This window comes from Pseudopodoces humilis, chromosome 2 (assembly GCF_049639895.1).
Source record: "Pseudopodoces humilis isolate 2021_Gansu_Grassland_sample_001 chromosome 2, ASM4963989v1, whole genome shotgun sequence".
Taxonomy (NCBI): Eukaryota; Metazoa; Chordata; class Aves; order Passeriformes; family Paridae; genus Pseudopodoces; species Pseudopodoces humilis.
The window spans coordinates 92,882,152-92,896,949 of record NC_142201.1 but is presented as its reverse complement, the minus strand read 5'-3'; the positions used below and the strand labels follow the sequence as shown (position 1 = coordinate 92,896,949).

At 41.2% G+C, this 14,798-nt stretch overlaps 1 protein-coding gene across 11 annotated transcripts in view; it reads right to left on the bottom strand.

The window, feature by feature from the left end:
- ZBTB20 (zinc finger and BTB domain containing 20) overlaps window positions 1-14,798 on the bottom strand; it is a 460,332-nt gene that overhangs the window by 6,350 nt on the left and 439,184 nt on the right. For all 11 annotated transcript variants that reach the window (XM_088051419.1, XM_088051418.1, XM_088051415.1 and 8 more), the window contains one exon: window positions 237-1,844. In XM_088051419.1, the coding sequence (XP_087907545.1) occupies window positions 237-1,824 (1,588 nt within the window). In that variant the 5' untranslated portion in view covers window positions 1,825-1,844. The remainder of the gene's footprint in view (window positions 1-236; window positions 1,845-14,798) is intronic.

Below are 14,798 nucleotides of genomic sequence, written 5' to 3'. Positions count from 1 at the left end.
ATGAGCTTGTTTCTGCACCATGCACAGTCAGGCCCCTGTCTGGGATCTGTATGTTTCTGCAGAGACTCAACTTCAGTGCAGTAAGGCCAGGAAGTGTTCAGTGACACCAGCTCCCTGGATAAGCCCTCCCTCGTGTTTGTGCTGGGGGGCTAGTAGGTTGGCAAACAGAATCTAAGCCCACGGTTGTGAAGGACTTTCTGTGGCTCCATATGCAAGCCAAAGGGAAGTTCTCTTACCTGTGTGTACAAACATGTGCTTGACGTAGTTCTGTTTGGCGGTGAAAGTCTTGTTACAGAGAGTGCACTCGTAAGGCTTTTTCTCGCCTTGCCCACCCGCTGTGCTGTGGCCCGCAGACGGGGCCAAGGGCTGTGGGGCTGGCAGCTGGGCAGTAAAGGTTGACAGGCCAGGCTGGGACACTGTCACAAACTGTGTCTGTTGGCCAGCTAAAGGCTGGGGCAGGCTGAAGAGAAAGGGCTTAGGGCCACTGCCAGCAGACTGCGTGGTGAAAAGGGCAGGCAGGTAGGTGTTGCCAGCTGTGCCAATGACCTGAGTGTTGCTGGTCAGAGTCAGTGGCATCCTCAGATTGCTGGTGAGGGTTTCTGTCTGGCGTAAGTAGATCTGTGTGGTTGGCAATGGTTGGGCAACAGATGTGTTGACAGAAGGCTGCAAAGCCCCCTTTTCGGTGCTGTTATTGACTGTGAGCACTTTGCTGTCCATTTCAACGTCATTGCTTCTCTCTGGTGAGGAAGAGTTGGCATCTACATGTTGCTGCTGCTGCTGCAGCTGAGTGCCATCAGCAGGGACATCATTTTGATCTGGTTGAGAAGGTTCTTGCTGTCCATCCCGGCCCAGACCAGCCATAAACTGCTGCTCCATGGAATCAGGCTCAGTGCCAATGGAGGAACTGACACCTGAGTCAAAACTCTCCCCTTTGGGCTCGCTCTCAGTGCCTTCTGCTTGGTCAGTGTCCTCAGTGCATTCCTCAGACTCATTGCGCTCAAGGATCTGCACCCTCTGTTGGCCGTAGTAGTCATAGTCATCCTCCATCTCCTGTTTAATATGGATGTTGCCCATCAGGGTTTGAATTCGGACAGGGCGGGGTTGCTTCCGGCAGTGTGTGGTCTCTGGAGTGGTGGAGAGGTACCGCTCCATCTGCTGCGACCGTTCATGGATCCTGGTAATCCAGCTGGGGTCTTCTATGTGATGGTCCCTGGGGAGTCCCAGGGCTGTCTCATGGTGGCTGACCACAGCTCCACTGTAAAAGGAGCGCTCCCCACTGCCATTTTGCATGGAACAGGCATAGAGGGCTGAATAGATCCTGTCCACACTGTGCTGTGAATGGCTCTGCAGGTAGCCAGACTCTGTGTCGGTGCTCTGCCCCGAGGTGCCTGATTCAGGTGTTCCCCTGGGTGTCTCTTGGCCAGAATCCTGAATCACCGGGTAGACATCTCCCACATTTTGTGAGACAATCCTTGTGCACTCATCAATCACAGTCTTGATTTGCAGGATGCTGGCGGCTGTGAGGATTTGGAGGGCCTCTGACTGTGAGACCCGCAGCACCCCGCTGTACATGAAGTCAATGAGCTTTTGCACAGACTGGACCGACACCACTGAAGGGATCTCGATGTCACTGTAGCCCAGCAGCAGCTTGTCCTGGAAGAAGGGGCTGCCAGCCGCCAGCACGCAGCGGTGGGCGCGCAGCATGCTCCCGTGGATGCGGACCGTCACGTCACAGAAGTGGCCACGGTTGCGCTGCTCGTTGAGGGTCTCGAGCACAGAATTGCTGAAGTTGTGAAGGTTGATGCTATGAATGCGCTCTGTCATCCCCTTGCAACTGATGTTACCTGGAGCAAAGCAGGTGACAAAAGCAAACAAAAAAAGAACAGAATTAGTCTTGTCCTCTGCAGGGTCACAGTGAGAGCGCTGGCAAAGGTAACTTCCCACTGTGTAAACAAAACTGGACAAAACACAGGCAGAGGCATTGGTAAGAACACATCATTTTTGTAAGGCTACAAGTAAACTTCACTACACATTTCCAGAAGCTCAGGTCCTGAATTCTTGGACAAAACCAAATGAAGACAGGTGTAGCTGGACATAAATTCCAATCATACTCCTGGGTCTTGGACTTCCTATCAGTTCATCTCGCTTTAAAAAGCTTAGAGCCAGCCAATTGTAAACACTGAGCACATGGATTAAAGCTGGATTTTAAGCTTTGGATTGGACCTATGCCAGAAGAGATCAGAATCTGTAATGACACTAAGTTGTTAATGCAAAGTGTATATATGAAAATATGATTTCAATCTAGATTGGTATTTTAAGGAATTTAGATCCTGTGTTTCACAGTACAGTTACTCATATCAAAAAAAAAAACCTGGCAGTCACTTCGTAAAATCCAAATCTGGTTCAAGATTTAGGCTGTAAAATGTTCCTAAAATCCCACACAGAGTTTTGTCTGGGGTTGTGGTTTAGAACATTTGCTACCCAATAGTGACAAACAGTTCTCTGAAAGAACCCAAAGCAAAAAGTTAACATGAGCTGTCCCCTTCATTTTTAGCATATCCCAAGTTCTGACTTGCACCAGAACGCCATCATATAAAAACAAATGTTCTCCTGCTGTTATTTACTTGACAGAAACTGGAAAATTACAGACATTTACACCAAGAAAGATTTTTGTCTTAGTTTGGCTGAATAATCTAAATAGGGAACAGCTTAGAAAAGCATCTAACTGATTTGGATACAAAGCTAACATAGTCTTCAAAATTTACAAGTAACTGAAAAGAAATTTCTCAATCTCCCAATCCACTGTTCCCTATCTTTATCTTGCTTGCTTTGCTTTCAAAGCTTTGGTTTCCCATTTCCTTTCCTGTTCTTTACCAAATTTTCATCTATTTAGATTTTGACAGGCAGAAACTATGGTTTCACCTTTTAATTATGAAGAATCAACTGCCCCTTGAATGGTAAACAAATGAAACACAATTAATAATTTTTTTCTTTAAGCACTTTTAGTATATGCATCACCTTAATTTCTAGAAAATTACATAAAGTAATGCTAAATCACCCCTAGTATTACGGGCATTTTGTCTTGAATATTCCAACTAAAGATCTAACCATTCTTGCCACAATAACTTGGTATTGTTCGAGCATCCAAAAATAGAAGTTGCTAAGTGTGAGTAAATTAAAATAGCTTATTGTCACTGTCTAACAAATGTACAGATCAAATAAATAGCACTGAAAACAGCTGAAAGCCATACACATGCCTTTTAGCCCAGCAACATCTCTCTGCTTCCACCCTAAGGAGTGCTTTACACCTCATCCACAGGCAGTAGAACACTACTCACTGCAATTTGCAGGCAAATGTAGCATCCTCCTTGCTCTGCATTCTTCTTCCAATTTATTCACTACCAACATCTCAAGCACCCTCTGTTCTGGTGGTTCAGAGAGAAACCACCTTGGACACAAGTGGTTATTTTAATTCTCTGAAGTAGCTGATGATTAAAGGGAAGCACAAAGGTCAGGAAGCGAAAATCACAATGGGGCCAAGCTGTCTGAAGAAGCCTCATGTTAACAGATGTAAACCAACCTGTACCAGAAGGTTACTAATTTCCATGTGTGATTAGCACACTGAGGGAATGTTCACATAACAGAAACAAGGAGTAAATCACTAACACCATGATGGAGGTTGTGAAACACATCTGTCTTGTTCATCAGCTTAGCCAGGAAACCTGAGCTTCTTTCTCTGATGGGACTAACCATAGGACTAGAAAAACATTTTAGAAACTGGGAGACTTTCCTTGAAGGGCATTGCAACCATTAAACAAAATAATGTACAGAAGAGATGTATTTCTTCCTCTTTCCTGATAGAATAATTCTCCAGAGGCCTCCAGGGCAGTTCCGGATGCTTCCCTGTCAAACATATTAGATCATACAAGAATCCAAAATGTATTTACACACAAAGTCAGAATCCTTGGCAAAAGCTTTGTACTGGTGGGACAATAGAAGGGTGAAAAATTATTGATAAATAGGTGACACCTCTTCTCAAAACTTACTGTAGGCCATAGCAAGTAACTGTACAGCTACCCATTTATCTCCATCTATCTTTGAGTAGTGACTACGAGTTTTGCTCCTAGGACTCACTTTCATAGAAACACATCTTTATGTTCAGCTTTGTCAAATAAGGTATTTGATAATAAGAAGAAATGTGCCGAAGTCTAACCCAATAATCCAAAAATCCTACCTTGAACATGCAAAATGTAGAATATTCTACTTTGTTACTATGCTCCTTGGCAGATAAAATTAATTTTCTGAGCAGAACTCTGAAAAATGCATCCTTAGGACAGCTTCTTTCCAGAAAGCTGTGATATGCATCACAAGACTGGAACACTTCCTGGGAAAGTGAATGCTTACCCAAAAATCATGTATAGATAGGAGGAAAGGCAAGGTTCATCAATAAGTTTCAACAGCCCTTCTCAGGTCCTGGCTGTGGGAATCAAGAGTTATGTAGCCACAGTGTATTTGGTTCCTAACTAACGTAATGAAAACTGGCAGTTGAAGTTGATCCTGGCTACAAAGAAGTGGTTAGTATCCATATATAAGTGATTTGAATAGCTCTCCTGTAGGAACTGATACAGGATGCTCCTTGTGGTGTAGGAGCTGGTCTGAAAGCCAACAGAGTCACTTTTTGTTGCTATTAGAGTTTGCCCTTAAAAAGATCCTCTCATTGCTGGAACATCTACCACTTCAGCTGAGAAGCAACTGAAATTTACTCCTTGAGGATAAAAGAAGAAGGGTGGTTGGAAGAGATACACAATAAATGGTAAAAAACCAAAAAGCTAATACAGATTTTGAAGATTATTTTTCTAGGCCACCTTCCTTGACATTCAACACTGTAAACTACATCTATCCAAAGTCCAGGTAACCAAGTAAGTTGCCTAAGTGTCAGAAGCACTACTACACAAGCCACACCAGTATAAAGAGCAGTTTCAACAAATTCCAGAGACTGGTCTGGAGGAAAACCTGCTGTCCAACAGATCCTTTCCCTCTCTGCAGGAAACCGGGTCCAGATCTGTTTTGTGGTTGACCCCTACTTTATGCTGTTCTAAGCTGAAAGCCCAAAGGTGATGTTGCCTACAAAACATGGACTTGCCAATGCAGTTTTGATTCTAAGTAAATGCCAGTTCTGACAAACACTCCTAGAGCCTTGGACAAGCCAGAACAGTGTGTCAACTCCTCACAAGGCTCAGCTGCACACACACACACTCACCTACTCGTCAGTGCACAGAATGCCCAGCTCAGGAAAAAGACTCCTGTCTAGGGCTCTTCTCAGGCCTGCCACTCTTTTAAACTCGAGACAGTGGGAAACTTTCTGTGAAATTCAAGTGGTCTTTGTTAAGTATTCCCTTTTTTTTTGTCCAGTAAACATGATGTAGAGATCCCAATGGACTTATTCTGAGAAACTCCTGTAAAATGGTTTTGTCCCCTTTCTGTGAAGCAAGTTCTGATTGGAGGGGTATTCACAAACCATATAGGAAAGAATGGGTGTGAAAATGCAAAGGCCATTCTTACCCAGATGGGCAATGAATAGGCATTTGCCAGTTTAAAAAAAAAAAAAAAAAAAGGCAGAAAAAAAAGAAAGGAAAAAAGCCCAGACAACTGCACAGATTATGCACATTTGAAATCCTCCTGGGATACAATTTGAAGCTGGCATGGTATAAAGGTGAAACATATTACTGTGCAACTTTGAAAAAAGCTTCATTTGCCCTTATGCAAATGTACCGATTAAACTGTCAGGCTATTCACAGAAACATGCATGGAATTCATCCTCAGCTAGTAAGAAGGAGCACAACATGGATGGGAAAGGAAAAAACTTTTGTTGTGTAATACATGACTGAATGCTTAGATTAGTGTTTCCCTGAATCTCATCCACCCCTCCTGCTGACTTTTATGCTATGGGCATTCAAAAGAAAGTAGATTTTACCATGACAATAACAATGACAAGCTCTCCAAGTACAGTACCAAAAGGGAAGGCAATGGCAGAAGGAAACAGCAGGCAGTGGACTCCTGGAAGATGCTATAGAAATGTGGAAGTGCAGCAGTGAGGTACATCAAGCATGTCTCAAGGCAATTTTCTATTTGCCAGAGTTATTATACATAGACCTACATAAAACTAGAAAGTTATGGCTCGAAATGGTGATTTTTTTGTTTGTCAAAACCGTAAAAATTACCCCCAGAGAACACATGATGTAGGAGAACCAAAAAGACGTGCAGAATATTGAACACTGCAGGCCATACACAAATGGCTACGTTGTACACTCAAAAATGTGTTTTGCAAGGTTTCTTTCTGTACAGCCACTAGATGTCCCTTTCTGCAAAGCCAATTGCTGAAAGTCTAAATGCTCATAACTGAAGGATATCAGAGAATTTGATTTTCTCTAGTGTCTTTTAAAATCACAGTATCTCAAAGCTCATTGCACAGTAATGACTACCATTTCTAGAAACACAGTGGTGATGAACCCATCACAGTTACTGCAACTCAGCAGTAGCTCAGCACCTCAGCACAGCATTCACCTGAAGCAAAACTGCCTCGGATGCTGGAATCCAAGATTTTTTGGTAACTTACTGTGTGTTCTTTCACAGGAATGACTAGCAGAGTGAAATCCAAAGGCTGTGTCTTGCTTTCATACTTAATGAGAATAGAGAATTATTGTTCTATACCCTTGAGAACTGGTGGGCTTGCTGAGAGAGATACAGTATGAGTTTTTGCCTCAATCTTCTGCAGAAGAATTTAGAAAATTGTCTGGCAGAACATCTCACTGATGTCTCACTTAGACAAAATCAACTAGCTTGATATTTTTGCCTAGTTTGTCTTCCTGACAACATTCTCAAGCCTTGCATTGCAAAGAACGCAGACGATGAGAGATAGTGGTAAAGCTGGAGACATTGTACCTCATACAGAATATGATGTCTTTATGTTCTTATTATCAAAATCACAAGTGTTTCCCTAGTTGGGAGAACATCCTGGGCTAGGACAAGATGTAGAAGTTAGGCTTGGTAGGTGGTCTTCCTGCTTCTGGAATTGCTTTTCTTGTATCAGTAATTCAGCCACTAGTTCCTGGGAGCACAACAAACTGAATAACCTTCTGCTGCTGGAGACAAGCAGTATCATCTAGTCCTTACTCTCTTCCTCTACCATGTGTGGTTTTGGAAATCTTTAATACTTGGTCTCACACCAACTGTTGGATGGCCTCCTGTTTGTATCCAATGGATGCATTATGTTCTTTAGACACACTATTTTTCCTCATGTGGGAATAATTTACCTACACTATCTCTTCAGAAATTTCTCTACCATGTTTGCAAAAACAGCACTGTGGATTTTCCCTCCCTCCCCAGACAGTCTATTCTCTTTCTAGCAAGAGAGATTTCTTAGTATTTAACTTTTTGAAATGGATTACTCAACCCTCTCCTCTAACAGACAGGGAGAGCTATTAACCATTTTCCTCTTTACAGCACTCCCTCATAGACTGGAATGTGCCTCACTTTTCCTCTTTAGACCTGTCTTTTCTATAAAATACAAACTCAAAGTTTGTCTTTGAGTTATCTTTGAGACAAAGATGTCTCAAAGTCATCCTCATTGGTTATAGGTATTCTTCTCCTTATCTTCTTCCATCTTCTTTCCAGCTTGTCTTTCTTTCACTTAAAATGCAGCCCAAACATAGATAAAGTACTCTAGCTGAAGGAGGTGAATGAAGGAGTTGCCTATATATCAATGCCTATGATACTCTTTAAAGACCTCACAGAATAAATAACCCCAAGCAAAGCCCTGTTATGAAAACAGATCTTCCAGAAGAAAGATGTACGTGAGTAAAGAATCCTCATGTGGGAATGAAGTTCTCAACTCTTTCATAAACACAACAGTTCAGTCAAAATACACCACATCCATCATAACATGTGAAAGCTACTATAGGCTCACAATTTCCATAGGAAGTTCTCATTTCCATTCATTAGTGTCTTGTATTCCAAACTTTGCACCGTAACAACCGCAGGTGCTTTCTTCAGCTTCAATGACCTGATTTATCCCAACTGATAAAGCTTTATTTTCTGCTGTTATCAAGTTAGTTACTATAAAACTGGATTAACACAGCAAAAATTCCTATCTAGTGTTTCCATACACAACATTAGTCCTGCATCAGCTTTCAACTCTCGGGGACCAATTTAGTGGAGTAATATTTCTTCCACACAAGGAAGTGACCAGAATTCAAATGCTGAAAACCTGGCAATGTGTGACTTCTTAGTGCATCTCAAAGATGCTGCAGAGAGCAAATCAGCCATGCCTGCTCAGACTGATGCTTCTGAATATTTGGCCTCATTCTAAACAGGGACCTGCAAGAGGAAAAGCTTCTATGGAGTTTCAGGAACACAGAAGAACATTTGTATCCTCAGCGGGAGATCTGACCAGGAGTAGCCCTTGCTTTCTGTTGCTTTAAAGGTTTGCTGGAGTTTTCACCCAATCATCTGCTTGAACATCTTGAGAATCAGTATCTCCTTCTATAATATCTATCCAAAACAAACACCAGATGACACTACACAAATTGCCCTAACCCTACCAGATTGTTGTTAGAATCAAAATATGTAGCAGTCTACATTTAACAGGAAGTACTGTATTTTTACCAGCACAACATCTATTAATGTGTCAGTAATACACTCTATGGAAGAAAGAATCACTGCGTTCTGAAAGCTGTCAAACTTCTCTAAATTTTGTAGCTAATAACTACATTTGTTTGAAAGGCAGAAATGCATGCACACACAAACACAACCTTATCCTCCAAGGAGAAAACACACCAAGGAGATGGCAAATAAGAAAGAGTTTGTTTAAACTTTTTTTCAGGAGACTTTTTCTGCAGACTAGAGAATGCTCAGCAAATTTACTGTGGATGATTTATTCAGTTAACTGCCCTGCCCTTTTTAGCATTTACCGAATTATGAGATACCCTTTTTAGATAAAACTGAAGACTAAGCCATAGGTGTTCTGTACATAAAATGGCTTCTATAACCAGTGGATATAAATCCCCAGTGTCAAGACAAAAGCCTCTATTTCAGCCTCCAGCCCTGGGGGGCAGGCAGAGAATTACCTTCCTGTGCTTTGCCTGACACACCTCAGGAGGTGCCCATCGGAACTAATCCTGTTTGCTCTAAAAACTACAGGTGGCAACGTCTGTGCCTCAGTTTGCTCCACACCTAGAAAAGGGACAGCATCATGCTTTGGTAATGCTGCAGGACTGCCTGCCTCAAGGAATTGCTGTAGACTGTTTTGCATCCTTGGATAAAGAATACTACAGACGTATCAAGAATTAGTCCCACAAGTCACTTCAAATTTTATTCTCCAGGCTTACAAAAAACATAGTTTTCTTCTCAAAGTACTCTAGTGCCTTAATTCTTCCATTCCTCTTTACGGTCAGCATAATACTTACAATTGTAAAACACCAGGTGAAAACTGGCTCCAATTCATACCAGTGTAGTGACCAAAGTCAGTGTTACAGCACACTCAGCTATTTTTAGGTTAATTGAAGTTATTTTTAAGTTAATTAAGTTAAGAAATATTACATTTTGAGCCAGGATATTTACTTTTCCCACTTTCAATCCAATTTGTATGCTTGCTATTTTAGAAATTCCAAAGACACTTCGAAGGTGCATAGACAAAAGCCTTTTTTTTATTCCCAGGCACATAATTGGGGTCCAGTCAAATATACCTCCACGTTAAACAGTGGCACACATATACAGACTTTGATTATCTCAGTTCCTCACTCAGACCTTGTCTGCAGACTGTCTACAGCCATGCCACTGTATCTCCATAGCACAGAAATGAACTGCATTGATGGGGGATACTTCTGTGGGTATCTACACCAACTCCAAGCAACATATATGACATTACAGAAGAAGCCCTGGAGCTGTCATCACAGCCGAATTAACAGAGATTTCAACAGGCTGTGGCCATATCACTTCAAGGGTGTTAATTCTTGTGCCCCAGTCAGTTGTAATCTATTTATGCTAGTGAAATGTAAATTTGCCAAATAGCATTTTAATGCACTTCTTTAAAATGTAAAGGGAGAAAACTTCACAACTGCCCTCTTAAACCTGGAAACAGAGAAAACAACGTCTCCACATGATGGCACCCTTTCCTAGGAAGAGAAATGATGCTGTGCTCATCCCCTCTTCAGCAGGGAGCATTTTCATGTTTTACATGAAATCTGTTTCCACGGCACTCTCTTGTTCCCAGAGAGCTCATGCATGATCCTGCCAAGCCCCAGCATAGTCCAACTGTTTTAACTGGCTATAAGTTTAAGGCACTTCAGCTCTTTAAAAATCTAGGTGCATCTATTACTCGTTTTCCTTCGCAGAGCCAGGTGCTGTTACTCGGAGTGCATGTTTCACCGGTGGACTCACAGCAAGAGAGTCAGTGAGCAGGGAAAGGGGGAGATGGGCCAGCAAGACTGGTGTGAGCACTCCCTACTCAAAAATAGATAAGGGGGATGCTTTTTGGGGGAAAAAAAAAATCTTAGGAAAATGTAGACAAGTAAAGTGATTTGTTTTGCTATTCTATGGTCCTGATTAAAAGATTAGTCTAGTCCTTAAGAATACCTCCACCTGCTTTAAAGGCTTTTCTTTAAATCCTAATAGTGTATTTCAGACTGAAACACCATAACAAAAGTGGATAAGGATTGATTTTGATTGTCTTGCTGTGGAGGACTGTATAAACTTATATCCTCCCTCAGAAGCCTTGTTTAGGGAGGAGAAGGGCCTTGGGTTGGAGGTGGGAGGGGTGTCTGGAGAAGGAATAAATTAGAAGGTTAATAGGTGCAAATATATTAAAACATGTCTCCAAAAGAGACAACTGCTATTCCATGAACTCCTTCATGTTTGCCCTGCATTGTTAGTTGTTCCCCCAGGCAGAAAGACAAGGAGAAAAAGCTTATCAACCGTAGTGTGGTTAAATACAGTAAGCCTGAAAGCTTGTGGGCTTTGGTTAAAAGGAAAATATAGATTAAAACCTCTTAAGGTAATTACCTGTTTAGAAGGTTTCCATTCAAATTAGAATCCTCTACAGGGAGTCTATGTAGCAGTCTGTTAGGAAAAGGGTGCTGTCAGTTATGGTTGAGTTTTGTGGGAGAGCCTGTGGAAGAGCACTTCCAAGATTCCAGAGAAAAGCCTTTCAGTGTAGGAGATTTTGCTCTGGTCACAAAATTATGGTTGACGGGAGAAACAAGGGCTGGATGAAAAATTGTAAATGGCAGTCCTCAAGGCTGAGAAAAGATTCTTTTCTCTCATCCAGTGCCTCTGTCTCAGCCCTGAGTAGAGGAAAGCTATCACATGAAAATGCTAGAACTTATTTGGTTATTTTTTCCATTTGTCTTCTTTATCTACTAGTGAAAGGGTAATTGTTAACTAGTACAACTGGGTGCTTTGGTGAATATTTCAACTTAGAAATATCGTGAGACACATATTCATCCCATTTTGGACTGTGGCTTCTTTATTTTGAGTTTATGGGACAAATGTTCAGGCCTGATTATAATTCAGATTTAAATATCAGTGGGAAACAGAACACGCTCATGTCTACAATACTGAACAGGAAATGTTTCTGTCCTCAGTAAGACCTCTGCAATCTCTGGGAACAGACTTATTTCCAAAATCACCTACTTAGCTTTGATAGGAATAGAAACGTATGGCAGAACACTTTAAACTTAATAATTCAAGGCAATAAGCAAGAACACAGCATTCCTTGGTGGTCTGATACAATAAGATGGAACTCTGGCATAAAATGTACATTGTCAGTTCCAATGCTTCCCCCCACTCCCTGGGGAAAAGGCCCTGGAATTACACGTACTCACAAGCATTCAGACACCAACAGGTGATACTAATGTGGTGCATGGAAGTAATTTCTCAGGTCTGCCTTCGGGCACATTCTACCCCCTACTCATCCAAAAACACTAGAGATAGCATCTGGGAGTTTTACTTTTGAATACAGGAAATATGCCCTGTTTTGAAATGTAGCATAGGATCAAAGAACAAGGTACTCTTGTTAAAACTGACATGGTTGCCCACACAGGCATGAAACTATGAGAAGTCCCTTTCTCTGTTTTTATTTCCTGTATCATACCCCTTTTCACACAAAAATTGCTACTTTGTGGGTTTTTCCTCTATCTGTGTAACATCAATAAATTACACGTTATCACTCCTATCATCTAGTTATAAAGAGCCTTTCAAGATTTTTAATAGATGCACAATATTGCTACACTTACATTTTCACTGGTTAAGAATGCAAAAATAGCTGCTATGAGATTACTCTTAATTTATACTACTTCCCTCTCGTGGGCTTTCAAGAAGCAGCGTTTCACTACATGTCACAGATGGATACAGAGTATGTACTGCACATCCCAGCCGGCAGAGATCCTTTCAGTGTTTAACACAACAAAGCTGGGATGAGTAGGGGTTCTAGGATTTGTTTATCTCTCTTTCATAGGTGCAGTTAATTCCTCAAGGAGGTATTTGCAGTGACAGTTTCTTGAATTCTCATTGTACTCTATTTCCTGAGTGGTAGATACATAAGACTGGATCTCATGTTATGTTAGCCTGTGAATGACTCCATGGACAATGAAAACAGCCACAGAAAATATAAATGAAGAGATGGCACAATAGCATCCCCTCTAGAAACAACAGCACTTGGTGTTCTCGGGAATTCAAATGCACAGTGCCAGCCAGAACCTGCCGCTGTGGCCTCCACACACCGGAATGCCAGGCAAATAGCCTGATGCAAATGAAGTTTAGTGACATTCTGATGGCTTACAACTGACTCTCACCCATGGAGTAGATCAAACACCACATTACTTGTGAACATGATTTTACCCCGCAACACCTCCTAGCACACTTCATAAACATTAGTAGGTGGTATTAAACAAGCTCTTGGTTTTATGTTTCAGGTTCTCTCCCACTACCATGTTAAAGCTTCAGTTCAAAAAAAGATTCAAATGAAAGAGCTCCCTTTGTTCAGTGGAGAACAATGAAAGAATTGTTCTGGTTTTCTCTAATTTGAATACTGGTTTGGCCATACCTTGTTCTGAAGTTACTGAGGGGGATCACAGCACAAAGATTACATGGCTACTCTACCACAGGTAAACAGAGGAGTAGAAAGTGACTATGGAAGCTTAGAGGAAAAGAGCAAAAGCTCCAATGCTAAACAGATCACAGTGGTCAAAAGGAGCAGGAGGTGTCCAAGTATGTTTTTACACCTGTAACTCTGGAGTTGTGTAGCTGCAACAAACCAGGCCAGTACTACACCAGCCAATGCTTCTCATTGCATGGAAGGTGTCTCCCTACAGCACAGAAGGGACTAACCACGAGAGATGCAACCACTGAGCTGCACAGCATTTTAACAACCCACAGCAGGACAAAAGCAAATGGAGATGCAGCTGCATTAGTTTCCTTCAAGCAAGAGTCACCTGTCAAACACTGAAGTATTCCTCTGAAGACCATGTTAGGGAAATGGCACATTTGGTTTAGTCTTCTCACCCAATTAAGACAGAGGAGATGATGGCAGTAGCATGTATGGTTAAAGCATGAAATAACAATGATTGGCATGATTATGTTTGACATCCTTCAAGCAGATTGCAAAGTGACAGTTTTGGTAAGTGCAACTTTGAGAAGAACTATTGAAAGGAAAAAAAGAAGAGGAAGTTAGTCAGAAAGGGTCTGAAAGGAAAAGATAAGGAAGTAAAATCCCTAAGAACAGCAGGAAGGTGGCCTTAATAATACTTTAATAGAGTCCATATGCATATCCAAGGACAACAAAAGAAAAATGAGGAAGTTGAAAATGCTACAATGGTTAAATAACAAGGTATAAGAGTTATTAAAGCTGAAAATTTATTCTTCCAAACATGGAAATCATGCCCAAGTGACATTAATAGAACTGAGCATAAACTGTAGCAGACTAGATGTAAAACAAAGATTAGGTAGGGCAAAGAGGAAATTTAAAGAAAAACTCACTAAAAGCATGAAGACAAATACTGTAATAAAACATTATTTAAACATATCAGACAGAGAAAGTTAACAGAACAATGATTGGTATCTGTGAAGTGCTGCAGACTATGTGGATTGATAGATTAGGTAGACAAGTAGTAGTGTCAGTGTGTTAACAAGACTACTATTTATGAAAGCAGTAAAGGTAATCAAGGAGGTTACAGAAACTCTACCATGGAATTGACATTATTGGTTCATTTTCAAGATGGAGTGTGATGGAAGAATGTAAGCCAGCTCAAGACTGGAAGAGGAAAGCACTGTTCTGTAGACTTATAAAAAACCCCTAACTGAACCAAATGCCAACCCCCCACAAAAAAACCAAAAAAAATCCCAAATATTGAAAAAAGTACTAGAACATCTTGAAACATGGAATAGTGATAGATATTTGTACATATTAATCAATCACTCATTTCATGAGTGAAGCAGCTGAAATATATTCAAAAGAAGGATTTACTGAAGACTACAAACATAAAGAACAGTAATTAAAGTCTTGGAGGGGACTGACTCTGAAGACAACTCAGAAACAGACTGCAGACATCCTAATGGACAGTTAGAGTATCTCTCACTGGCTGAAGCGTGACTTACAAAGAGAAACACTACAGCATTACCAACTCAAGTCACCTCAAGAATGGAAGCTATGGAACTGTAAAGAGCAGTAAGTCTTATCCTTTTCCCTGATATTTAGAAAGGATAGATACACTGTAGAAATATTTTCAAGATGTCCCCTGAAATCA